Source organism: Sinocyclocheilus anshuiensis, unplaced genomic scaffold (assembly GCF_001515605.1).
Source record: "Sinocyclocheilus anshuiensis isolate Anshui unplaced genomic scaffold, SAMN03320099.WGS_v1.1 scaffold7, whole genome shotgun sequence".
NCBI lineage: Eukaryota > Metazoa > Chordata > Actinopteri > Cypriniformes > Cyprinidae > Sinocyclocheilus > Sinocyclocheilus anshuiensis.
The window spans coordinates 357,252-384,735 of NW_015549582.1; the positions used below are offsets into that span (position 1 = coordinate 357,252).

General features: G+C 36.2%; 2 protein-coding genes across 4 annotated transcripts; one reads left to right on the forward strand and one right to left on the reverse strand.

Annotated features, from left to right (window-relative positions):
- Nucleotides 1–1,631: 1,631 nt before the first annotated feature.
- Nucleotides 1,632–8,384, reverse strand: LOC107657801 (F-box only protein 15-like). Of its 2 annotated transcripts, XM_016446045.1 has the most exons (10): nucleotides 8,220–8,384; nucleotides 8,026–8,115; nucleotides 7,693–7,797; nucleotides 7,357–7,590; nucleotides 5,045–5,245; nucleotides 4,838–4,961; nucleotides 4,013–4,092; nucleotides 3,449–3,594; nucleotides 2,848–2,972; nucleotides 1,632–2,761 (listed from the first exon to the last, which is right to left on the reverse strand). In XM_016446045.1, the coding sequence occupies exons 1-10, from the start codon at nucleotides 8,294–8,296 to the stop codon at nucleotides 2,492–2,494; spliced, it is 1,452 nt and encodes a 483-aa protein (XP_016301531.1). In that variant the 5' UTR covers nucleotides 8,297–8,384; the 3' UTR covers nucleotides 1,632–2,491. The 2 variants fall into 2 exon arrangements, with proteins under 2 accessions (XP_016301531.1, XP_016301532.1); XM_016446046.1 differs by lacking the exons at nucleotides 8,026–8,115; nucleotides 8,220–8,384 and having other exon boundaries at nucleotides 7,689–7,784.
- Nucleotides 8,385–9,555: 1,171 nt separating this feature from the next.
- Nucleotides 9,556–14,457, forward strand: LOC107657802 (cerebellin-2-like). 2 transcript variants are annotated; one of them, XM_016446047.1, is made up of 5 exons: nucleotides 9,556–9,626; nucleotides 11,326–11,398; nucleotides 11,787–12,289; nucleotides 13,293–13,412; nucleotides 13,549–14,457. In XM_016446047.1, exons 3-5 carry the CDS (start codon nucleotides 12,002–12,004, stop codon nucleotides 13,744–13,746), a joined length of 606 nt encoding a protein of 201 aa, XP_016301533.1. In that variant the 5' UTR covers nucleotides 9,556–9,626; nucleotides 11,326–11,398; nucleotides 11,787–12,001; the 3' UTR covers nucleotides 13,747–14,457. The 2 variants fall into 2 exon arrangements, with proteins under 2 accessions (XP_016301533.1, XP_016301534.1); XM_016446048.1 differs by lacking the exon at nucleotides 9,556–9,626 and adding an exon at nucleotides 9,697–9,721.
- The last annotated feature ends 13,027 nt before the right edge of the window (nucleotides 14,458–27,484 follow it).

Genomic DNA, 27,484 nt, shown 5'->3' on the forward strand with positions numbered 1-27,484 from the left:
TTTATGGATTACCAGATCTAGCAGGTGTTTCATGACTTGTAAAGACTATATTACCAGATGAATAAAGTGTTTTTACTACACTAAAATGTGCCTCGGGTCAGCCTTAAAATAGCTGCATTGCACTGTTGTTCATCTGCTGCAGTACAATAAACCATTGAAATATTGGGGCAACATAAGCGGTATTAACCTTCAGGCAAACCTTTAATACAGCCTCAGACATGACAAGAAGCCAATTCATTTGAGCCTACAGAAAGAATGGATCTGGATCAGTCACGACACAGAATATGTTGAAAAAAGCAGTTTTCAAGGTTAGCTTGACCTCTAAGGAAAAAGAGAGAGCGCTAGGCAATCTTATTACGCCACTATACATTTTTTTTATGTCTGTCTCTTCTGCCAACCGTATAAGTTTGGCACCTTTGATTACTACTGACCTAAGCGGAACATTATTCCGACTCTGGAATTGTGTCAAAATTCCTGCAGTAAAGAGACATGTCATGATTATATACCGCTCCTGAATGCAATTGTCTTATGCTAGGAATGCTGAGGCTGCACAATAACAACATTGCAGTGTGTACAATCATTTCCAGAGACTTTTGCTGCCAAATGAACATTGCTAAGCTATATAAGTCACGGCATTTTTTCATTTTATGATGTGAAAATATTGTTCACAGAGTCACACACTGAAATCCCATTACATACTCTTAATGTCCTCTGTGTTATGGTGTGATACATCTCCAAGTCAAGCACTTCAACCGAAAATGTTATGGACTATTACATTTGCATAAACCAATGCAGCGGAGATTTAAAGTGTAACTTGACGCTATGACAAAAGAACATAATCTACCTCTAAGGCAGAAAAATGTCTATTGCCTATGAATAATATAGTGAAATCAACCGCCAGGCATACAAGAATTCTGTCATGTTCCACAGTAAGAAACATTCTGCCAGTAGAGTAACACATCACCATCCAAAACGATCCATTATGTAAATCATTTCATTTAGAAATAAGTGTAATGGGGAAAAAATGTGCCATTCCTGATGAAGATTGAAAGGAAAATCAAGTTAAGTGGATTCAATGCCTTTGGTTTTGACATGATCATGAATCCATAAGTTCAAAACAATGAATAACTGATCAACAACAATAAACTTAACTTACAGTATGTCAATACAAAAAAAAAAAAAAAACTTTAATAATGAGATGCATTCACTTATGCCTAGGTGACAAGGTCAGTTATTCCATATGCTGTCCAATTAAATATTTTCCAATTAAAATTATTTAAGAAATCCGTTTTACTTTTTACAATAAAAAACTAGTTCTCCAGCTTTCATCCAGTGTTTTTTCATCATTTTTTTTTTTCTATTTTAATTTTTGTTAAAGTTTTAGTACTTTTGTTGCGTGTTTGTCATTTTATTAGCTTTTGTTTTTAAAAGATGTCTTTAAAATGTATTATTTACTTTTAGTTTTAGTTATTTAAGATGTTTAAATGTTTCCTTGGAAACTAGCTGACATTAAATAAAGTTTTTTTTGTTTTTTTTTTATTTTATTTCAGTTAACTTTCTTTTTTTTTTATAACATTTATTTAATTGTTTTAATTAACTATAATAACCATTTTTTCATCATTGGTTTCAGTAAGTAGTTATTAGCACAATTAGCACAATAATATTAAGATGCTTGGTGTCTTTTTTAACAAGCAGATTAGTTTCATCATTAAGGATCTTTCAGCTCAGATCTGCTGCTAAATTTAAAGATTTTTTTTTAAAGGACTTGGAAACAATCCTAGCTTGATTACTGTAACTATATGTATGCAGGCCCGTCTCAATCTCATCTCCAGATGGTTCAGTACACACCAGTGAGACTTTTAGTGAAAATCCAAAATAAGAGATCACATCTTTCTTATTAGAATCAAATTAACTATTACCAATAATTACCAATTTGCTTATAGTTATAAAAGTGGCCCAACGTGGTATTTCTCCACAATATATTTGTAAACTCCTTCATGCATACTCTGCCCCAAGGTCATGCAATCAACTTCCTTCTGTCCCGTTCACGCTGTAAGGGAGATTTCTCAGTTCTGGGACCGTTTCCCTGCTCATATTAGATCCTCCTCCTCCACTGGCAATTTTAAATCCGCTCAAAGGACCATTTTTATTCCTTAGCTTGATTCTATGGTTTCAACGTTTTTTTTATGGGTTTCCTCTTATTCTATTATTTAGATTTTATCAACTTGACATGAATATCCCTCTCTTTGTGACAGGATGACTTTTATAGCCTGCGATTACAAATATAAAGATCTGTGAAAATGTGTATTTATGTGTATTAAAATGTATAGAAACATTCAACCAAAACATTAACCTGACAAGAAAAAGCTACAATAATCTTGACAGGAGTTAAATCTTGCTACAATCCTGAGTTACTGCAGCGTCCCTGCTTGTTCTTAAGTCAAATATAGTAAAACGGTCGTCATACAAACTGAAATGGCATACGAAGGCTTCAGTAATCTCTCCCAAAGTGCTTATTCACTTTGGCGACAGCAATGTAAATCACTAGATTTACCACAAAATACTGTTCCTTATTCTCCATCTGCTTCAGCCTCATCTCAACCCTCCCCTCTGAGTCTTGGTATAGAATGGAGAAACTCCCACCATCAAAATCATATGATACTGTGTCCTGACTTTCTTTTGTCATCACAACAGGAGCGCTGACACACCAAAAAGGCTGCTTGGCTTCATCCCATACAGTGAGGCAGATCATGCAACAGTCCTGAAGACAGCAATTAGATCATGAAATACATCCTTATACTGTGAATAAAAAGTGAGGATGATTGGACCAGTGTGGTGATTCTGTACCTTGATAGTTCCATGTAAAGCTTCAGTCCTCCAAGGCAAGCTGACGTCTCCAACCAGATTAATATTTGGAGATCTGTTATTCTCACTGATCACTTCCAGTGGAAGATAACCATCAGAAATCTGATCTGGAGAGTAAAAAAAGAGGTATGCTAAGGTACTTTGCGGTTGTCTACCAAAGATGAGATATACAGAATACAAGTGACACTTAATTCTTAATTTAGAAACTCAAAATTCTAGATACTTGTATCAAAGTCCTTGTATTAAATAACGGCTTAGTAAAAACATCTTAATTTTGCTTAGAGCAGGACAACACTGATATATTTTTGGGAATCTAGCGCCATCTACTGTTGAGCATCTAGTACAATCAACTGTTGCGGAATAGTGTAAAACTGTAGCAATAGCCAACTGCTCATTCGTTTAATTGTAAGGCTATTATTTATTTTATACCATCAGTTGGATGTCAGTTTTCAGACTGTAAACTATCAGTTTAATGGGGAATTATTATTTTTTTTAATAATGGGGACATTATTTTATAAATGATTCAAGTGTTCCTTTGAACTCTTATTCTTCTTACAGTGCAGCGCACTATGTCTGTTTTTACCTCTCCTGCAAAACAGCTGGGAAAAGCGGACAGACATGATGATTCTCACTGTATTGTGCAGTTCAATGTAAGCAGTGTATCCATGGAGACCATACTCGGGGTCCACATCATCAAACAAAGCACTGACTCCAGCTGCTGTACATGGACTAGTAGTGTGAAGGAAGGATAAAGGAGGGAACAAAAGAGATTAACTACAAAGTTGGTGTCAATTTACCTTTTCACACTGAAGACTGAAGAGACAGTATGGCGGTAAATCAGGTGGTTTAACAACTGATGAGTCAGAACTGTACAGTGTCCAACTTCACCAGAAGATGGAGTTATTACACCACCAAACTATACTGACTGTGATACATAACTGACATTTAGGTTCTGACACATCTGTGATATATATATACAAAGAGAGATCAGAAAAATAAACCAAAGGGATTCAGCAAATGAAATGCATACTAAAGTTTGTGAAGGGCTTTAACAGTGGCCAGTGAAAATAGTCTTCTGTAAATGGGGGGGAAAAACCTTGATATAAGTTTGATAAAAGATAAATGATAAGAGGACATACAGCAATACCTAATAGATGCATGAAGACTTCTTTCCACAAGTCTGTGATTGTGCAAGTTCACCATCACAAAAGCAATTCCCCACTGGTCCTGTATAGAAGCACCGAATTAACAATTTTGTATTATTGAAATTAAATATTATTTTTATATTATGAATACTACTATCAATAATAATAATTATAATTATAATAATATATATACTACTATTCAAAAAAATAATGTTGATGATAATTATTTCATGTTTTTGAAAATGTATGCATTTAAGCAAAAACACAGTAATATTGTGAAATATTATTACAATTTAAAATAACTGATTTATATTTAGATTTTTTTTTTAATGAAATGTATTCCTGTGATGGCAGAGCTGAATTTTCAGCAACCATTACTCCAGTCTTCAGTGTCACATGATCCTTCAGAAATCATTCTAATATGCTGATTTGCCGCTGAAGAAACATTATCATTATTATTTTGAAAACATTTGTAAAAATGTTTTGATGAACAGAAAGCTCAAAAACAGCATTTATATGAATTAGAAATCTTCTGTAAAATGGAAGTCTTTTAATTTACTCTTAAGTTTTTAGTCTTTTAATCAATTAATGCATGATTGCTGATTAAAAGTATGAATTTATTTTGAAAAAAGATTCTAAGATATCATAATAAATTCAAAACATCAAGTGCAACAGAAGCAAAAAACACTAAATAAACAAAATGCATAAACAAAACAACAATTTAAAAAAAAAATAGCAAAATAAAACAGCAATATGAATAAAAGAAGACTCACAAAATGTATGTTTTCTCGACAATGAACAAGGTCAACTCTAGAATTGGAAAATACCTTCCAGAATCCCAAAGTTACGCCCTGTCCAACATACAGCATCTTGACAATCTTGTCTGAAACACACAACTCACTGTGTTCTCTTTGAAGCTTTACTTTGGACATAACTGATTTCCAGCCCGGCCTGAAAGGCACAAGATGGAAACAACTACATCACTCATTTAGGTTGGAGTAAAGGTGTACCTTTCTAATTGGCACCTACCATACCTGTAAGGAGCAGGACAATTGAGTGGCACCCGCAACACTCCATGAAGCTCAAGCGAGGTGAGCTGGTTGAAAGGAGGCCAACTGACAGCACCCCAGAGCACAAAAACAGCCGTACTACTGAAGGAGGCATGAGACTGCTCAAAGGTGCTCTGCCGTCCTCTCCCATCAGTCACTGTGATCTCCCATGTAATGCACAGACTCCTGCCAGACACACATGACACAAACCACATCTGACACCTCTGCTCTCAGATCATTTAAGGGCAATGCCTTTTTTGTTGTTTTTTGAAGAAGTGGGGAATGCAACAAAGAAAACATCAAATGTATCGTAAAAGAAAACACTAAGCTGATGAAAATAATGTCTTGTGTTCCTGTAGCATCCCTAAGACAAGATACACTTCTTTACTTATGCATAAAAAATGTATAATGCTGAAATATGAAACTGAAAGATAACACTGTTTTTCAAATACTATATTTTTAAGTAAGTGTAATATCAATTGCATTTTTAAGCATGTATAAAGCAAAAATCTAATGAAGTTAAAAATTAAGGTTTAGACCTAATAAATAATAAAATAATAAAACATTACATTACATCAAAAATGTTCTAAAATATGAAAACTGAGAAAATGTCATTTTTTTATACTATATTCTAAAGTTAATTATTAATTAATTTGTTTAGCATACATAAAGCAAAAGTCTAATTAAGTTAGAAATTGAGGTTTAGGCTTAAAATAATAATACAAATGTTGCCAACTGGGGGAAATTTTTTTTATAAATGAGCATCTCTAAAACAAGATAATTTGCATTACTTGCAAAAGTTATAATTCTGAATTAAGAAAACTGAAATATAATGTTGTTTTAGAGACTATATTTTGAATTAAGTTTATTATTCATTTTACTGAATTGAATAAAATGTATAAAGCAAAACTTTTATAAAGTTTAGTCAGGTTTATGCCTACAATAATAAGAAAAATGTTGCCAATGGGTAAAAAAAAAGAACATTCCTAAAACAAGATAAACGTCTTTACTTGCAAAACTGCTACAATTCTGAAATATGAAAACTGAAAGATAATGTTGTTTTCAGAGACATTTGTATTAAGTTAATAAAATGAATGAATGAAACAAACTATTTTAAATGCATAAATACAAAACTATTTTTAAAGGTGGAGAATCAAAGGTAAAGAGCCAAAGTATCATAAAAAGAAGGCTGCTAAAAAAAACAATAATCTGTATTTATTTATTCATTTATTTTTATTTTTTTGAGAATCAAAATTGTGTTCATGTGGAAAGATGAAAACTGAAAGATTAACTGGGAAACAAAATAAAAATATCGATTGACTGACTGATGTGCAGTGCTGTTATTAACCTAATTCAGTTGATTAAGAGCAGGGAAGTGTATGTTTTAGCAAGATACTAACAATGAATGACATTAATTCTGAAAGAAGCAGGGCATTAGTTTGGGGAAATACCTAATATGATGCATCATGTGCCTGGCATTGGCACTATATGATATCAATTAACGCTGTAAGACGAGATACAAGCAGAGTCCCAGAGAGATTAATAGCAGTTGGTTGTGTCTGCAAGTCAGTGGAGATGATTATTACCGAAGTAAATCTGATCCTTCGGTGTCTTTGTAACTGAGGAACCTATGGGGATTTGTCTGGGCAAGAGGTAGGGGCCAAGCAATTTATTTCTACAATTCACCCAGCCTTCTGAGGGGACCACAATTACTTTCATTCCCCCTGTATGCCACACGCTCTTTGAGTCGAAAAATTGAGTGGCCCGGCAGCTCTAATCAGAGGTTAAGACAACAGCACGCCGCAGCCTGCAGATCATCAAGCGTGTTTCCGTATCCCATCGCCCAAGAGCACAGAGCAAATCTAAGACGCTGACTCTCACACTCACCTTTAATAAGCCCAGACACTGCAGGAGGGAAAAACACACCCTGACATATATTTGATGGGGGATATGCCATCTTCAACAAATTACATAGGTCACAACAAAGACGATATTTTGACTACAAAGTCTTGTTGTGTATTACTAAATGTAGGGATGTACAGAAAGAGAGATGAAAGATATAGGCTAAATCAAAACAACTAAACATAGATTATGCATACGTATTTATATAAAGAAACATACAGATTACGTGTCATCACGCCAAACCAATGCTCTCGTAGTCTTAAATGAAGGATATAATAATCATAAAATATAAAAGGGATTTCAAGAGACATCGATTTTAAGATTTACACATTTAATTAGACCACATATTTGTGAAATCTCAAATAAACTAAACCAAAAAAGCCACAATCTCTAACCTTATGACTTCCTCTGTATGACGCGGCAGTCCTGAAAAAGGGTCAATGAGTCGTAGTTTCGTTCTCCACTTGTTCAAGTTCAGGCCGGCAATTTCTTTGAAGAACGTGTTTCTCCAGTATCCCTTTGGCCTCTCCAGCACACCCACCATACCAAGGACATGTATCATCTGGTCTTCTTGGCTGGCTTTCTTCTTTTTGGTACGTTCATGGATGTAAAACTGATACCACATAGCACTGCAAGGACATTAGGATAAGGAAGAAATGATTTTGATTAATTTTTTTTTTTAGCTTTGAGAGAGAAAAAAAGGGGGTCTGGAGAAAAACAAACTCACGCACTTGCTGTTGGACAGTTCATGGAAGTGCTTGTTGACAAAACTAATGCAGAAAAGAGACCCAGTATCCAAGTAAGAGAGAATCCTGAGAATGATCTCCAGTGGCATCCTAGTTTAAGTCAGATAAAACAAATAGATAGATAAATATAAAAGGATATATATATAGAGATACATGATAGATGAACGAACAGACAGATAGAGATCTGGCATCTTATTTAACAAGCAATAAATAAATAACAATTTGTTCATGCATATAGCTACTTTAATTACACACACAAAAAAAGTACGGTGAGAGTCACCGTGAGGCTAAAAAAGTTACCATACTCGCAAAACATGCCTTTCTAAGGAGTTTTCACACGTCTTTTCTCTGCGTTTGGATGTCATTCTGTGGACTGATGGATGTTGTAGAGCCGATTTTCTTTGTTTTCTGAGAGAATTAAACACAAACACACTGAAACGATCTAGCAGAACTCTGCAGTGCAGAAGCATTAAAGCCAGAATGAAGCGAAATAACATAGAAGCAACAACAACCTGGACATGGATTTTGATTTAATAATTGAAGGCTGCCCAGCATCTTGCCTCTGGGTCTTCACGGATTGCGAAAACATAATTTGTATCTCGTGTGAAGCGTGTTTAAGTGCCTCTTAATTTGTTATCTGTTCAATCTCGCTCTTCCGGCATCTCGCCGTCAAGGTAACCAGGCCAGCGCGCTTCTACGCAGGTGCTAACTGCATTCATCGCACTACACAAGGCGCACTGTCATCTCACAGAGTCTGTTTTTTTATTTTTATTTTTTTAATGGGTACAGTCTTACACACTAGGTAGGACATTAAACAGTTCAGCGAAGAGCTATAACATGCTATTCCGAGGGGGAAAAAAAAGCATTGTTGCCACAACTACGTTCTTTTACTAACAGGTGATGTGACATTCTGGGGAAATACTGCCCCCAACAGGTCAGAAGGATCCATGAACACCCTGAGAGCCGCACGGGGGTTCTAATGCTACGTGAACAATTTGAAAAAGTAGGCTTATTTATTTATTTATTTATTGTATATATAATGTTCATTCTTTAATTCCTTTCATTCCAGTTTTTGTTTGTTTGTTTTCAAATGTTTGCTGCTTCAAAAATGGATCCTCTGCAGTGAATGGGTGCCATCAGAATAAGAGTTCAAACAGCTGATAAAAACATCACAATAATCAACAAGTAATCCATACCACTCCAGTGTATAATGTCTTTTGAGGCGAAAAGCTGCATATTTGTAAGAAATAAATCCATCAAGGCATTAACTTAAACCATAACTTCTGTAATCCACAATCACACTTCCTCCAGTGAAAAATCCACCCTCTATTGTCCTCTCACTTCAAAATGCATGATTATTTTTGTTTTGAACTCTTTTAGACTGTTATCACTTTTAAACAATGCTTGATTTGTGCATATTTCTCTCCTGATTCAGATGAGAAACAACCTTTTCACTGGAGAAACCAATATTATGAAGGACTCGTATTTTAGCTGGATTTCATCCATATCTTGGATGGCTTGAGGGTAAGTACATTTTCAGCAAATTTTCATTTTTGGGTGAACTATTCCTTGTGAAATATATTGGATGAGATTTTAATAAAGCAAAAAAAAAAAAGCAAAGGGAATGTTTTTTTTTTTATGATGGTCTAGGTGATCTCAAGAGTGATGGTGGTCTGCTGCCTGTCAGATGAAATAGTCATAACATTCACAGTAATGTACGGTTTCTCATGGTTGGGGAGTTCTTCTCTGTGGGCATAAATGGCTCAGGGCCCAGTGCCCACCAAGTTTGACATTTGATGTTTTCTTTCTTTTTCTCGCCCTTCTGCAAGCCCTAGGTCAGCCGCTGATCTCGGATACTCAACGTCAACCTCCACAGAGCCTGTCACTCTGCACCCACAGTGCGATTCTTGTCAAAAAAGGTGCATGGAGAGCCTGTGAGGACATATGATGTTGACTATGACTGGAATATGCATGATCTGTCAGTAGTTCGCCTAACGTAACCTAACTGTTGCAGGTGAAGTTTACTTGAAATCTATTTCAAAACCATTGTTCTGGCTATTTATATTTGCAAATGTGTTAATAAAACATGGTTAGGATAGTATTTGCTGTTTTGAACTGACAGGCAAAGTCTCTCAAGTGTCCTAAGAATACAATACTTCAGATATAATACAGACATTGAGTCATTCCATTATGAATTAATGCAGTATCCCCATTTCACTCTTTAGAAGGCGCCAGTCGCGATCGTCTTACATAATATTTCCAATTAGCAACGTGGAAGAGTTAGGCAAACTATTGATTAGGGAGGTTAAGAATGGGTTCAGTGGACATAACACATACTGAGTAGACCTGTCAAACCTAGCATCACACTTTATACACTTTACAGCAACTCCAGAGCTCTTCTGAAACGCTTTTTAAAAGATAGAAAGCACAAAACTGATCGCCTATTACATGTTTTATTTAGAGAATGACGATTCTCAGATGTATGAAGCCACGTTTTAGCAACTTTCAGTTGTAGATTGTCTCTTTTTAAAGAGATTCATTGTTTTTAATTTTCTTCACTATTTTTTTGACAACATATGTCTATTAATACAAGAAGTTGCTCTACTGTGCACTCTTAAAAATAAAGGTTCTTTATTGGCATATGGTTTAATGAAGAACTTTTAACATCAATGGAACCTTTCCATTTCTCAAAAGGTACTTTATAGCAGAAAATGGTTCTTTAGATTTTTTAAATGTTCTTCACGCTAAGAAGAAATGGTTGAGTCCTTAAGAACTTGGTAACACCTTTTATCAAGGATCCATTAACAATATTTAACTTCATAACATGAACTAACAAAGAAAAAAAATATTTTAAATCACTTAACAATGTTAACTTCAACATATACTAATACTTCAAAATAAAAAGTTGTATTAACCAACATTAACAGAGATTAATAAATACTGTAACAAATGTATTGCGTATTGCTTGGTAATGTAAGTTAATGTGTTAACTTACCTTATTGTAAAGTGATCACTGAAAGGTTCTTTGGGAACCAAAAATGGTTCTTTAAGGAATCGCTTAAAACAACCCACAACTTAGACATTTTATGACCAGCCATTATTCATCAAGCCCTTGTAGACCAACCATATTTCAAAGTGTTTATTTAAAAATATAAACTTGATAAACATATGGTTTGAGATCTAGTAAGAGGGAACAGTGTGGATGACAGACAGAGGATCATAGCACTATTTCTCCACAGGGTGGAGCACAAGATTTTTGTCTGACTCTGAAGGCATTGCACCTGTATTCTGATATTACTAAATTGCATGTCTATTTTTCTGGTATTAAGCTATATAATAGCAGCTTCAAATTTAAAGCTGGTCTACTTACTGTATCCTATATGCAAAACTATATGTTTGGTATTGCTATGTAAAACGAATACTGATGTCACCAAAAATTGGTTGATAAATTAGCTGTTATTGTGCAGACACTCTTAAATCCAAGATTCTGGCCGCCCCTGACTTTTATGTCCAGAAACGTCCGCTCCAGAATTATTACTGTACTTGAAAAGAAGGGATGGGCGTGAATCGCCCTCCAAAAAGAATGAAGGAGCAATTGGTTTTCTCCACTCTTATTAGGTGCTCGCTTCACTCCTTCTCAAGGCAGCTGAAGGAGCAGGCACACAGATTGCACCAACTATGGATTTAACAGGTAACATAATGGACAACATCAAGTAGAAATGAGGCAAAAGATAACAGAATGAAATACTAGATTTCATTGTGCTGTTGTTGATATTCATTGATTTTATTATTTAATTGGAAAGGTATGTAATTGTTATAGAAGTGATACTAACTATGGAAAAGATAACGCGGAACTGTAGAACTTTATTTTTGTTTACGTTTTACGTGAGTTAAACGCAGCTAACCTTGTATTTTTAGTCGTGATTAGGTGTTGCGCATCGTTGCGCAATTTATTATCTTCAAGCATCATACTGAGAGATTAGCTATATTCACTGAGAAATTAGTATTCATGAACTATTATTGTTTTTAACACATTTATACATTTTGTTCTGATTTCTCGTTTTTTTTTTATCATTCAGGGACCATTGTGCAAATATTCTGAGCACCTTAAACTGATGCGCATAGACGAGAAGAAAAGGAGTGTGTGACGGTGAGTTACAGAGAGAGAGAGTAAGTGAGAGAGAGAAAGTGAGTGTGAGAGAGAGAGGTTAGTTTGGAACAGGTGATAGAGCCACATCAAACCTCCAAGGGGCTGGTGGTTAAGATCAGTTTGCAGAAGATTCTCGTTCCGATCATGGTGCCAGCAGCCTGTCCCGGACCCTTTGCCATGCTGGCTCTCGCCTTAATCCTGGGATGTGGCATAGGGCTCTGTCTGGGCCAGAATGACACGGAACCCATTGTTCTGGAGGGAAAGTGTCTGGTGGTGTGCGACTCCAACCCCTCTTCTGATGGAGGAGTCACCTCTTCGCTTGGGATATCTGTGCGCTCCGGCAGCGCCAAAGTGGCTTTTTCGGCCGTCAGAGGGACAAACCACGAACCTTCGGAGATGAGCAACACATCCATGACCATCTATTTTGACCAGGTCAGGTGTCCCGCTGGTGACTTTGTAATCACAGGAACTGCATATGTATTGCTGTGCTCAGGAATTTCAGCCAGAAATTTCACGAAGTGACAAATGCTTCTATTCTATTGGACGATGTACGTTTTTAACTAATTCAGTCGCGTATCTTGATTTTCAGGGTAATTAACATTATTTAATTAAACGTAGGCTATTTAGTGTTGGTCAGATAAAATGTGTGAAGTTCCTAATAGTCTCCATAATATCTTTCAACAAATTGCTTAGTTGCAAAATCATTTTTGTCGCCTGTACTGTCAAAAATGTGAAATTTAACCCAAGTGTTTAGATTAACAACAAGCGAGGCGTGTTTAGATTAACAATAACCGACCCGCTGTCATTAAAATTGACCTGTAGTAATTAAAACTGACCCGACGTGTTGACAGGTTTGGAATGCGCTTATGGCAAGCCGCTTTAACATGTAAACAATTGCGATAAGACATGTTTTTGTAACCAGCAGGATAGATCCTGAGTTTTAAATAGGTTCTAGTGTCAAATAAATAAGTACTAGTACAACTGGAACTGAGTAGCTAACCATTCAAACAGTTACAAATAACCAAAGAAGAAGTAATAGTGTCCAAATGAATAGTACTTGTAAAACTGAAATATCGACTAGCAATAATTTGAATACATACTAGTTGAAAATGAATTGATATCTGGACCACAGATTCAATGGCAAAAAAAAAAGGTTATTTCCCACTATTGGAATAAGTAGCCTATGAACAGTTAGTCTAGCCTACTAGTGAAACTGAAAAATCTTATATTATCTTATACTAATAAAAACATCTGAAAACAACAATATTTACTGGTTGGTTGTAAGGAAAACATGTTAGAACAGCTTGCCACATTGCGCTCAAAGATCCGCATGTGTCAGTGTAAAATTGCAGAGTTAAAAGTAAATGTGATATGGCGATTCACACATTTTCGTTTGCTAGTGGATTTGTAACGCGCCATGTTGCTTTTGTTTCAGGTCTTAGTAAACATTGGCAATCATTTCGACCTAAAAGCGAGTGTGTTTACCGCACCACGGAGAGGAATATACAGTTTCAGCTTTCATGTGGTCAAGGTCTACAACAGACAAACCATACAGGTGAGCAGAGCAGCTTGTGTTTTTGCACAAAATACTATTGCAGTCACCTCTCATTCTGTGCGTTATTCATGAACCCTCGTGGAAAGCCGATTCTCTGCTTTCAAGGGACTAAAGTGCGCTATGTCCTGTTATTCAGGTTAATCTGATGCAGAATGAGTACCCGGTCATATCTGCTTTTGCTGGGGATCAGGATGTCACGCGGGAGGCGGCGAGTAACGGAGTTCTACTGATGGTGGAACGCGAGGATCGAGTCTATCTCAAGTTGGAACGAGGGAATCTAATGGGCGGATGGAAATACTCCACGTTCTCTGGATTTTTAGTCTTTCCTCTATAACTGACTCGCAGACGTATTACTGCGAGTAATATTTTCCAAGAGACCGAGGACGAACGAGTTTCAGTTCTTCGAACAAAACTGAAATCTAGCAAAACTGCATATGGACGCGTACACCGGGAGTTCCCGCCTTTTTTGGCCGCAGCTATTTTCAGTCGCCATTGTTTGGATTTTATCGATGGGAAACAATTCGCAACTGACAGTTACCTGGACCGCTATATAAAAGAGAAGAGATTTAAGACGAAGACGAACTTCAAATCCCGAACTAGGTGTATTTATCAGTGCTTTATTTTGTGTTTGTATAGCCTTAATGATTCGGCTTCCGTCCAGTGAGGTGTGCGGTGTGGAGCTGCGGAAGTGCTTTATGGCCCCAAAGCATTTTTTGCACGAATGGAAGATTCCTGTTTTGTGCTGTCAATGATGTGTCGTTTGGATGCTGAACATACTGAAAATATGCCAAATGTAGGCCACCTGCTATACAGTGATTATAATGAGAAAAAAATACATCATATATCAGCCAATGGAGACGTCTTAAAAACTTTTTGCTAGACATCTATCTAATTGATAAAATACATATTTACATTATGGTGTGTTCTACATTCCGGATAATAAGTAGCTTTGATTGATTTAGTGTTCAGTGACAATGCTCACAGATGTAAGTTGTGGAAAAAGAAAAGTCCCTATATAATGTCCCGCCTAATAAAATATTGTATTGTACACATATTTACTCAATCTTTTTTTATTATTATTAACCTTGATTATTTTTCTAATGAATGATAAAATCGTATTAATGAATTGCGCATGCGCAAAAAGCATTTTTCTTTGCTTGACTACTATGACAATAGATTGACAATATAACAGCACTGTCCGTGGTGCTGAAGCAACACTCGGATTTAAGAATATTCGCTGATGTCTCAAGACTGGATGATAAACAATTATGTATGCTGCTCTAAATATATTATGTTTTTTTTTTTTTTTTTTGAACCTTTAAACATTTTGGAGATCAGGATGTCACGCGGGAGGCGGCGAGTAACGGAGTTCTACTGATGGTGGAACGCGAGGATCGAGTCTATCTCAAGTTGGAACGAGGGAATCTAATGGGCGGATGGAAATACTCCACGTTCTCTGGATTTTTAGTCTTTCCTCTATAACTGACTCGCAGACGTATTACTGCGAGTAATATTTTCCAAGAGACCGAGGACGAACGAGTTTCAGTTCTTCGAACAAAACTGAAATCTAGCAAAACTGCATATGGACGCGTACACCGGGAGTTCCCGCCTTTTTTGGCCGCAGCTATTTTCAGTCGCCATTGTTTGGATTTTATCGATGGGAAACAATTCGCAACTGACAATTACCTGGACCACTATATAAACGACAAGATATTTAAGACGAAGACGAACTTCAAATCCCGAACTAGGTGTATTTATCAGTGCTTTATTTTGTGTTTGTATAGCCTTAATGATTCGGCTTCCGTCCAGTGAGGTGTGCGGTGTGGAGCTGCGGAAGTGCTTTATGGCCCCAAAGCATTTTTTGCACGAATGGAAGATTCCTGTTTTGTGCTGTCAATGATGTGTCGTTTGGATGCTGAACATACTGAAAATATGCCAAATGTAGGCCACCTGCTATACAGTGATTATAATGAGAAAAAAATACATCATATATCAGCCAATGGAGACGTCTTAAAAACTTTTTGCTAGACATCTATCTAATTGATAAAATACATATTTACATTATGGTGTGTTCTACATTCCGGATAATAAGTAGCTTTGATTGATTTAGTGTTCAGTGACAATGCTCACAGATGTAAGTTGTGGAAAAAGAAAAGTCCCTATATAATGTCCCGCCTAATAAAATATTGTATTGTACACATATTTACTCAATCTTTTTTTATTATTATTAACCTTGATTATTTTTCTAATGAATGATAAAATCGTATTAATGAATTGCGCATGCGCAAAAAGCATTTTTCTTTGCTTGACTACTATGACAATAGATTGACAATATAACAGCACTGTCCGTGGTGCTGAAGCAACACTCGGATTTAAGAATATTCGCTGATGTCTCAAGACTGGATGATAAACAATTATGTATGCTGCTCTAAATATATTATTTTTTTTTTTTTTTTTTGCAACCTTGAATCATTGTCTGTTCAGCAATTATTTTAGCATAAAACTCAAAATCTTTTCCCAAAGCCTCCCCTCCATTACTTATGATAATGATACATACCTGAATGGATGGACTGAAACAAGGTGATAGTAATGTTAAATTAGCTTTGGTTTCCACCACTGCTGGCCCGTTGAAACACAAACACACACACATGAACACACACACTCTCTGTCTGATTGTTTCATCTTTCTAAATTTGTCTTGTATCTCCACATGCATGCATATGCATGTCTGCACACACACACACACACACACACACACACACATATATATATATATACAATTTTGATGTTCTCCTCTCTATGAACATTTAACGTTAAATTCTCCCATTTGAAAACTAGCACTTCAATTCAGAACTGGTGTAGCACAGTTCATCAGAAATTCTGTTTATTCATAAAAGGAAGCTGGTGTGCAAATGAAGGGTTCAAATTCTTGCATGCAAATGAATGTCTTCGGCTCTGTTCTTAACAGACTAAAGATACAATATATCTATGGTATTAGTTAGATCATAGATCTTACAACATAATCATTTTAAAAGCGTAAGAAGTTGCAAGGCACGGCTCGTATGCTTTAAAGCAAGCCACTTAATTTTGAGAGTGCTGGGGCCAGTTGCATAAGCTTAGCCTTTATGTTAAGAAAATGTCTTAAGTAGGAGTTTGACCAACTAGCAGTTAGCCAATAAGTAATCAGTCTTATTTTTGGAATTAACTTAAACTAATCTATGCTTTTATGTAACTGAATAAAAAAAAAAAAATTATGACTAGTCTTAAAGAAAAAATTAGATGACTAATTAAGACCAGTCTAAACCGTTTATGCAACTGGCCCCTGAACTCTGTGCACATGTGTACTGGACTGTGTCATGAAGGGTCATTTGAGGTGTCAGTGTTGTAATGAGGCCTGTCATAAGCCATGAGTGAACTGAAGTTGATGAAGGGTGACTGTTTCTTTTTCAGATCCACTTAGTTTTAAACCCGGCAGAGACAGTGTATAGGTAAATATAATTAAAAAGAATATTAGAATTGATTTAGAAATGGATAATTAATTAATGTTTACCTTTGTCAAGCATTGGCAGCAAAAATAAAAGAGCAGGTAAATTTCAATGAATTTTTAAAATACAAAAAAAAAAGAAAAAACACATTTGGATCAAAGCTTTAAAATAAAAGATTACTGTTTTATCTCTCTCTCTCTCTCTCTCTCTCTCTCTCTGTCTCTCTCTCTCATAAATATTCACATGGAAAGGGCGACTAATTATCATTTCAATGTCTTTTTTTGTCCAAAAAAATTGTTCATTGTGTTTTACAGTTCAATGTGTTCAACTTTCAGAGTTGAGAGTAGAGCCTAGAATAATTTACAGAAATTAGCTGCTTCTTAAAAACGACAGCCTTTTGTGTGTGTGTGTGTGTGTGTATGTGGTTTTCAATTTACAGACCTAAAAGAGAGTTTTTCTCAAAAAAGACAATGCTAATTAACTTCCATTGTGGGCTGATTTCTGAGCTCAAGTTTCATACAGACCCAGCAGGATCATCCACCTTCCAGTTAACTCTCAGCAAGACACACACTTGAGTCATTAAGATCTGGAATTACATACTAGTTGTAAAGGATATAATCAGCATTTTTTATAGTTGCAGCTATGTCATTTTTTATAGACATTGTAGCCGTTTAGTTAAAACTGAATTTTTGTAAATTTAGTTAGGAAGTAAAGCTATGAATATTATGTTAATTATTATTAATTATAGTTTTATTTAGTTATGTTTAAGTTAATTTATTTCTAAGTTCTACCTTTCAGGAATATGAGCCTATCTGTTCACACATACTGATTTATTATGTCAAAACAAGAAGCATGGCAGGTGAGTTGCATTATGGATGGCTTTTTGTTTCAATCCCATTCACCTTTTCACAGCATGCACCAGGGCATGAATAATTAATAAGGTTGCACTGTTTGACCATTTTCCAGTTTTAGTAACACTGTTGTTCTTGATTTTGTTGTCACGTTTAGTAACTTGTTGTTGTGTGATGTCAGAATGCATTTATTCCTCTACTGAAATGATCAGAAATTCGATTTTACCCTTCTCGTGTTTCATACACTGAGGTCTGTATGTGGCATTTAAGTGTATATGTCTCATGAGTGTTCATATGATTTAATCAATAGATTAAGAAAACAAGCAATTTGCTTCACATGAACATTTCAAAAACAAAAGAAGAAACACAATATTGGGCAATTGGGAATTGTTACATAAAACATAATAATTCACAGAAAGAAAGAAAGAAAGAAAGAAAGAAAGAAAGCATTACTGTATGTATATATTAAACTATAACTGAATGTATTTAAAGAAAGAGCAACTTGTTCAGTAAACCATTTAAAAAAAAAACAAATTTTCCCCCTGCTGTACCGAAATCATACCGAACCGTGACGTTAAAACAGAGGTACGTACCGAACTGTCATATTTGTGTACCGTTACACCCCTAATTAATATATATATATATATATATATATATGCATGCTGATTTATATCATGATTTATATCATGTATGAAAGGAACCTCTGTTCCTTCTGTGGTTGGGATTAACCATTAGCAGGCTCCCAATTCAGAGGCTCATAACTGCATCTCAAGAGCCCAGAGGAAGGTAATCTAGCTCAGGAAATGGCTCAAACCAATATTCTCCCTCTGAGATTGGCCTGGACAATCAAAATGGTGAACAGCATTGTGCACAGCTTTTGAGCGCTGATAAGAGGCCTTCATCTTGAGGAATGCCTGCCTTGACTTTCCAGACTGTATACAGAGATAAATATGTCTCCTTGTGACATGGAGGAAACAAAACAAACGTAAATGCCGTTAATGTTCTTGATGTAACGATGAATAATAATGCATTATTGTACATGAGAAATCATTGTTGACTTAAAAAGCATAAATGACTGTGTGGCTTTATGTGTTCAAAATATCGCTGTTTAATGGCATCTGTTAAACAAACCCCTTTATATCACTTAATTCAGACCAATTACCAGGATACCAAGACAGATACATTGAATGCTTGCATTTTATAGCCATTCCTAATGGATTTTTTGGTTTATTTAATGCAGGTTTCCTTGTTAAATGGCTGTCCTTAATTTTCACAGCCCTCTTTAATTGATGTTCTCTCTAAGGGATAGGAGAATATTAACACTGGTGCCATACTTTTCATATAGATTAAAGCTTTGCTCCAGGAAATGGCACCTCGGTGAAGATGTTTCATCCTCGGGCTCGATATTTATATTCATATGTGTGCTCATTTTAACAGTCTTTGTCTGAGGATGATTTTTAGCATCCTGCTTCTTGAATGTGCAACAGCAATGTTGTATGGCATATGAGAGAAGATTTCGTAATTAAAAATGACTGGAAGGACAAGTCAAGGAAAATAAATAAAAAAGAATAACAATAAAAAGCCAGTGCATCATGCGGCATCTACTTTGCAAACAAAGAGTCCAAAACAAACAGAAGCTACTGGAGAAACGCCTGTCAGGAGATTCTGCATCCAGATGATTCATTCAAAGGAGTTTCTTTTTAACCATTTTGGAGAAAAACATAAGAAAATAATCTTGATTCTGCATCTGCAGTTGCTCAATAAGTAAACCTGCAATACAGTGCAACTTCCATGCATTTAAATGTCATATATGCAGCGCTGCAATGTAAGTGCACTGAATTTCACATAAACTGTGATGTTAATATGCAGGCTACATTTAATTTTGAAAAGAAATTAGAAAGCAGGATTGGACTGGAAAATCAGAAATAACAATGTTTGTATTCATTTTGCTGGGAATGCAGGGAATTCCCTGTGACTTACAAAGAATATACTCTCAAACCCAGACTGAATGTGAAGTCAGCAGTTTTCCAAATCTCATATGAACTGGACAACTATAAATAGTATGAGTACATACAAACATTATGTTTCAGATTGCTCTCTGAAAACATTCATTTAGATTTTACAAAACAATCATTTGTTAGACGTTAGGCTATATGGCAAATTTCTTATTTAGGCACTTTATTAGACGGCTTTCTGGAATATTTGATTCTGGTTCATCAATGTCATCATTTAGCAGTCGGATATTACCTAATATTCGCTGTCGTCAATGGCAACGCTGTACATGAGAGCGCTTATCTGGGTAACAGGGGTTATGTGCAACAAATTTACGTATTCTGTAAAACAAGTAGTGCCTTCTGGCTAGCTAGGTTAGCTGATCACCTTAAAAGTACATAGATATCACTGGCAGTTCATACTGCTGTTAACACTTTCTCCATCAAGTGGATGAGATAAGACCAGTTGTCCGTTTTGGTCAGGTGACGTTCAGCATACACCCTACTGAAACTTGCACTACTATCTTGTGTCTCATATCACACCAAAGTCTTGCTGTCTCGCTTCATTTAAACGCTACAGGTGCCATATTGTATCTCAGTTATTGCTGTAGTGAAAATGACTTCAGATGTTTTCAGTATTAATAGAGGGCGACAGTGCCTGCCCACTTTGAAGCAAAACGTTTTTGAAAATTGGACTGTACACCTTACAAACTGTAAAAAAAAAAAAGGTAACTTGAAAAATGCTTCATGTGGTAACTGTGGTAAATGTTAATGTGGAGTAACATTTGAATTAAATGCTTTATTTAAATCAAAAGCATAATTGAAAATGACTGATCAGACAAGACCTAACCTAACAAAACTAAAATAGAAAGGTTAGATGAGGTACTAGATCTAAGAAAATAACTGCATGTTGCCATTTCTTTACAAAACGGTGTTCGTGAGGGAACTGCAGGGGGTTTGTGAGTTGACGAAAAGCGAATACTTATCTAAATCAAATGTAACATTAAAATAATCAAATAGGGCTACACAATTTATCGAAATAAAACTAAACTAGCAATAACTCTCAAATCACAATTATGGAATTAAAGAAGTATACAGTCTGTTGCACTGCATGTGCGGACACCCTTAAAAGTAACTATTTCCTTTAGCAGCAGTCTTTGTTCTTGGCCTTTCTGTATGTCTCAACAGTATCAATATTTTATATAAAACGATTTTACAGTTCAAATTGCAAAATATGATGCAATAATCACCATATAATGCTAAGTCATGCAGCCCTAATCAACATCAGAGAACTGTGAATATGTGACTTGAACATCTCAGGGGGACTTCAAGTAAATGTTTTACACCTAGGGGTTCGGCTGACAAAAACAGTTTTGGAACCGCTGTCTTGCAGTTGGTACTGCTGAAAGGATTGAAGTTAATTTGAGATGGAATGAAGATTGTGAAAACTATCTGATTTGATAGATAAGACATGCGAGATGCTGTCTCTAATTAGCTCAGTGATGCGCTGACTAGAAGAGGAGTTTTTATGTGCGCTGAGAATATATTAATGCTAAAGAGATCAACCGCAGATACCTCCGACGGCAACAAACCATCACCTTCACATAAGACCCAATTAAAGATTGTGTGATGCATCTCTTGGTTCTGCACCCTGAGAGAAATGTTGAAAGGGACAGATGCCGTCACCAAACTGGATAGCCAATGTGGGATCACAGTGGTCAGTCTTGATGAATAGGGACTTGTAGATCACATCATAGACCTGCAGATAAAAGGTACAGTAGAGTGGAAATATTAAATAATGCTGCAAGCCACTGAAGTCATTCTCGCCTGCAGCGAAATGAAGGACCGTAAGGAGGGCTTCAGGCATGTTTAAAGGCAAAATAACAAAATAAAAATCTTCAGGGGAGAATTAAAGTTCAACTGCAATCAATTCAGCACAGCGTACAGGCGATTCACCTGCAGTTTCAGCAAGCGCGTTGGTCTCAGTTGTACCACCTCACCCTGAAGGACAACACAATAACTATCATTTAATCAAGTATATTTTGCAATCACAGAAATTTGCATATATTCACATTATTCAGGAATACATTAGGTCCACTGGATTTTATGTGCTAACAAATTAGCGCTTAATGCGAATAAGCATGGACCAGGTGTAGCCTGAGGCGATGTAATAATAGTAAGCCTATGTTGAGTCTGACTGCTCTACAGGGCCTCAATGAACACTAATGAAACTCTACTTCATACAGTAACACAAGCCCTGCTGAAACAAGATACTGAAATGCTCAGCATTTACAAGTTGTAATGTTTGTTAGTCATATGAGCCCAGTCTCCATAAAGGAGCAGTCCAGGTTCAATACAAGTTAAGCACAAGTCGGCAGCATTAGTGGCATAATGTTGATTACCACAAAAATATCTAATATATATATTTATGTATATGTATGTGTGTGTATATATATACACACATACACATATATATATATATATAATTACTTTTTATACACCTGTGGCATAATGTAAAAAAAAAATCAACTTGTCCTTTATTTTCTAATAATAAATAAATTATACATAAATAAACAAACAAACAGAAAACTCTTTTGGTTACGGTGAAGCACTTACAATGAAGGAGAGTAGGGACAATTTGTTTTTGAGGATTAAAATAAATTATGTGAAATGTGATTTTTATAAAAGCATTAATTTAATTTGCTTTATATATATATCCTTTTTTCTTTTAATTATTGTGTATTATTATTTGCACTGGAAAATTATTGTCATAATTTTTCTGGTCATTTTATGGTTTTAGGCGTTACATTGAAAAAAATTGGATATAACTTGACAGAAAAAGGTTAGTGTTTTAGTTTTTCACACTAAAATAATGATAACAGGACAGGACTTGTGTTATTGTTAACATTTTAAGGCTATACTATTTAAATTGTGTGTATTTTAATGTTTACAGATTGATTCATTCATTCCAGTGTTTAACGATTGACCACATTCACTTTATGTGTGGCAATACCTCACTGGAATCCAGTTTTTTTTCCTTTTTTTTTTTGCTTTTTGGGGTGAATTTATTTTTGTGCTAATCAACATTATGCCACAAATGCTTAACTCCTTAAATCCTATATTTCTACAGCCTATAAAATGGCGACTGGAATTCTTATGGAATTCTTTAATACTGCCTTATTAAAGTTTGTTGATCCACGTCTTAACCTTTGAATGAAGGTGCTGTGTCGTCTGCATTTAGTTTGTTGGTATGGAATGCAAGAAAGAAAAAAAAAGATGCTTGAGTTGCCTGTCATGTATTAAAAATGAGATCTTTGCCTTCTGGCCGTTTTTTTCCCACTGTAGCGTAACATGAGATCTCTTTGCGCCAGCATGTTGACTGTGAAACCAAAGGCCAATTATACAGTAGCTGTTTGTGTAAGTTTCACCCAGCCCACTTAAAGATCACCCACTTTCCTCAATAACTCGACCTGAGGAGGAAAACACAGTTTGACACATAGTCACCACTGACAAAGCTTAATTTGCACTTCAGCCCACTGTATTAGTTTTCAATTGCTATTGTGATACATGTCAGGGGGGATAACTGGTGCGAGCCGAAATCATTTTAGGTGTGGTTTAATGATAATCTTCGATTACAGAGAGTAATGAGCTAACTGTCTTTCGTCAGCTCTTGTCACTATTTGTGAAGCCTACCATGTTTGCCTATTCAAAGTCTGCACCACACACATCCTGGCCCAGTTCTTGGGAGCTTCCCATCTGGTTTGACAATCTGTTTTGATGGAATTCAGTTGTTTTTGTTCCGCTCTCATCTTAGCAGCGTGCCACTGCTTGATGTTTCAGAGTTTCCTACTTTAAAGCACGGTAAAAACTTAGACGGGATCACAGTCCTGAATATCAATAAATCAGTAGCATGTCTGAGAGAATGTGGCCGTCTGTGTTCAGTTAAGATTTACAACAAAATGGGGACATTTGAATCACTTCTTTAACTATTTAAAAGTTATTTAACCATGAAATATTTGACTTAAAAACAAATTTGCCCCTATTTAATTTCTTCATTCATATTTACTTGTCTTATTGTGCATGATAGTGCAATCATGTTATTCCAAAAGAAAAAGCCTCTTTTACTATAGGGAATGTTCAGGCACATTCGCTATTGCAAAACTCAAATTGCCACAAGCTACCTGTTTACTGTCTTTTTGTTATTTACTTGTGGTATGTCAGTAATCTGTAGTAATAACGAAAGACAGGACTTGTGTTTTGTTGATGTACTGTCCGATGCTGATCCTAAAGCAAAGAGCTTGAGCAATATGCTGTTTCTATGGTTACCGCCTCGGGCGAACAGAACCTCTGTGAGTGTCTATTTAGTGTACTGAGATGTAGTGCACTCAGATGTGTGGACTTTTATCTAACTTTTGTGGGTACTGATGGTACACTGAGTAATAATAAAGCAAACGGCTTCTATTTCTTTCTCCAGTCGTCTGTTCTGATAATATGTAAGTTTGATGAGCGGGTACAAAATTCCGCAAAAAGGGCGGATTGCTTTACGGCAGCAACAAATGCACATGTACAGCAATCCACTCAAATTACGACAGTGATATATTTACAACAGTGCATTCAATTAACTGTATTCAATTAGCAGTGCATTCAATTAACTGTATAACTGTACTGTCACTCAATTAACTGTAGGAGGCTGCTAAGTCACAAAAATTCACAAAATGACATACAGTTGCTTTAAACTAACCGTTTTCTATTTTAATACATTTTATAATGTCATTTATTCCTGTGATGGCAAAGCTGAAATTTAAACAGCCATTACTCCAGTCTTCAGTGTCACATGATTCTTCATACATCATTCTAATATGTTGATTTGTTTGCTCAAGAAACATTTCTTATTACCAATGTAATAAGAGAAAAAAAAACTGTTGTGCTGTTCAATATTTTTGTGGAAACCATGTTACTTTGTTAAATAGATTAGCATTTATTTGAAATAGAAATCTATTGTAACATTACAAATTAATCTCTGCAGTCACCTTTTACCAAGTTAATGTATCCTTTCTGTAATAAAACATTCACTTCTTTAAAAAAAAAAAAAAGAATTGTAGTGTACTTTTAAAGTACTGTAAAAACCTTTAGACCACCTAACACTGTATTTATCTAAAATTTAATTCATGAAGAATCAACCTGATACTATCATATCAAAAGGAAGTGAATATGATAATTCAATGTCATATTCTGCTCCAAAAAGCAATGTTTAGTTTATCCATTCAAAGCATTTTAAAGTCAAACAATGCAAAGCCTGCTCAAGCCAATGACACGATCATCCTATGAGGACACATTTCTACCAAGGTCAGAATCCCTGGCACCGGTTATCTGTTTTGTGCAGGAAAGCTGGAGCAAATAATTTACCTTGTGTACATGTGGCTCACAGAACAGACTAATGTTGGAGAAGTTCACCCCAACGCCCTCTACGGAATAAGAGTGGCAACACTGTATTTATCTAAAATTTAATTCATGAAGAATCAACCTGATACTATCATATCAAAAGGAAGTGAATATGATAATTCAATGTCATATTCTGCTCCAAAAAGCAATGTTTAGTTTATCCATTCAAAGCATTTTAAAGTCAAACAATGCAAAGCCTGCTCAAGCCAATGACACGATCATCCTATGAGGACACATTTCTACCAAGGTCAGAATCCCTGGCACCGGTTATCTGTTTTGTGCAGGAAAGCTGGAGCAAATAATTTACCTTGTGTACATGTGGCTCACAGAACAGACTAATGTTGGAGAAGTTCACCCCAACGCCCTCTACGGAATAAGAGTGGCTGTCTGCATGCGTTCTGTCAGCAACTCCTGACACTCCCCTCAGATGTTCAAGCCTCCCCTCCACCCACCACCACACAGCTCTCCCCTGACGGAGCGGGTGGGCGAGAAGAGACAGAGGGTTGTTTTGCTCGAGCATTTTTGAATATCCTTTTGTGTTCGCTGTTTGCAACTCCCTCTTTTAAATCACAAAGCCGAAGACTTTTTTAAATGCAAAGCTGGCATGGTGGAGTTTTTCTCTCCACTGAGAGAATGGCAGCATCCAGTCGCTCTTTATGTTTCTGTCTCTCTCAGCGATTGTTTTAACTTCCCTTTTTTCCTTCGTTTTTCTCCCTCCACATTTTTTTTTGGAGCGCAACTCTTTTTCTTTCTGACTTCACTTCAGAGAAGTTTATGGAAAGTAGGGAGATTTTTCTCAGCGCTTTCATCTGCCTGCAAAGTGAACAGGAGAGAGCATGTGTTGAAGCAATTTCCAGTTCCTCGGTGTTTCGCTTCACTATGCAACCTCCCCGAGTCCCTACCTGTCACTATGTTCGCTGACCTGCATGTCCCCCGGCATCCCCATGTGTTTAACTTCCCACCGTTTTTTAACGGGAAGATCCCGCACCACAAGTTACGAGAGCTTAGCAACTGCTACCAGCAGCCCTTTTCAAACATTTACATACTGTGAAGCTGTTCTTTATACTTTGTCACTCCAGGAGTGTCCCAGGTGTTCCATTTCAGCAGTAATTGAATAATGTAAAAAGGACAAGAAAGACAGGCCTCGTCGTTGCTCTAAGCAGCCTCAGGCAGCTGCTATTTTATAGCTATTACCATTCTTTTTAATATGGAATCTAATCCGTATCCCCCTCTGCGTTTGGCTCCTTCCTCCCAACAGCTTTCCCTCTTGGATCAAATTAGTAGAATATAAGAACACGCAAACATCCCAAATTGGCTTCAAGGAGTGCTAAAATCAATCTGTGCTGAAAATTGCAGGCAGTGATGCCTTTGGATATTTGGAAGGGGAAGAAACCAAGGCTGCGTGTGGTTATGTGAGATGTTGCACGGCGTCGTGGTGCTAACCAAATGACTGACAACAGTCAAAATGTAGGTACAAGCAAACTCCTGCCTGGGGCTAAAAAAATCAATTTGTGCATGCTGGGTGTTCGGACGACTGCATTAAATCAATCATTTGCATAACATCCACCAGTGTGGGTTAAGAAATAACATGCAGTAATACTATGCAGAATGGCATGGTTCCATCCATTCCATAATAGTTTTGGAGTATATTCCCCCAGGTGAGAAACCGGTATTGCTGATTCATGTAGAAGCTTCACTAAAATAATGTTTTTGTTGTTGTTGTTGTTGTTTTTTATTCCCTTGCCCCCATCCTTAAAGGGATAGTTTACTCGACCCTTACAGAAAAATCACATGACCTTCACATGTGCAATCACATGTTAAAATCACATGCAAAATATATGAAACACATGTGAAACATGATAGTTTGGGAATATTTTTATGGTGTAAATGTATAAAACCCATGTGATTACATTTCCACATGTGATCACATATTGTCCACACATGTACACATTTGTTCACATGGGTTGCACACATTTGCACTTTGAAAATGTTCCCAAACCACAAGTTTCTGTAAAGGAAAATGAAAATTCTGCCATCATTTACTTACCCTCATTTTGTTTAAAACACGCATGCAACACAAAAGAAGATATTTTAAAGCATGTAGCTAACCAAACGGACAAGAAAACAAAGAGAGTGCCCTTGAGCAAGGCACCGAACCCCCAGCTGCTCCCTGGGCAGTTAAATGGCTGCCCACTGCTCTGGGTGTGTGTTCATGCTGTGTGTGTGCACTTTGGATGCGTAAATGCAGAGCACTAATTCTGAGTATGGGTCACCATACTTGGCCACACGTCACTTTCACTTTTT

What these genes read in the sequence shown, in the direction of transcription:
- LOC107657801 (XM_016446045.1), bottom strand. Translation starts at nt 8,296, where the DNA reads ATGTTTTCGCAATCCGTGAAGACCCAGAGGCAAGATGCTGGGCAGCCT. An exon ending in AAATCAAAATCCATGTCCAG is followed by an intron (nt 8,116 to 8,219) that starts GTTGTTGTTGCT and finishes TAATTCTCTCAG; the next exon opens with AAAACAAAGAAAATCGGCTC. An exon ending in AATTGTCCTGCTCCTTACAG is followed by an intron (nt 4,962 to 5,044) that starts GTATGGTAGGTG and finishes TGTGCCTTTCAG; the next exon opens with GCCGGGCTGGAAATCAGTTA.
- LOC107657802 (XM_016446047.1), top strand. Translation starts at nt 12,002, where the DNA reads ATGGTGCCAGCAGCCTGTCCCGGACCCTTTGCCATGCTGGCTCTCGCC. An exon ending in TGACCATCTATTTTGACCAG is followed by an intron (nt 12,290 to 13,292) that starts GTCAGGTGTCCC and finishes CTTTTGTTTCAG; the next exon opens with GTCTTAGTAAACATTGGCAA. An exon ending in ACAACAGACAAACCATACAG is followed by an intron (nt 13,413 to 13,548) that starts GTGAGCAGAGCA and finishes CCTGTTATTCAG; the next exon opens with GTTAATCTGATGCAGAATGA.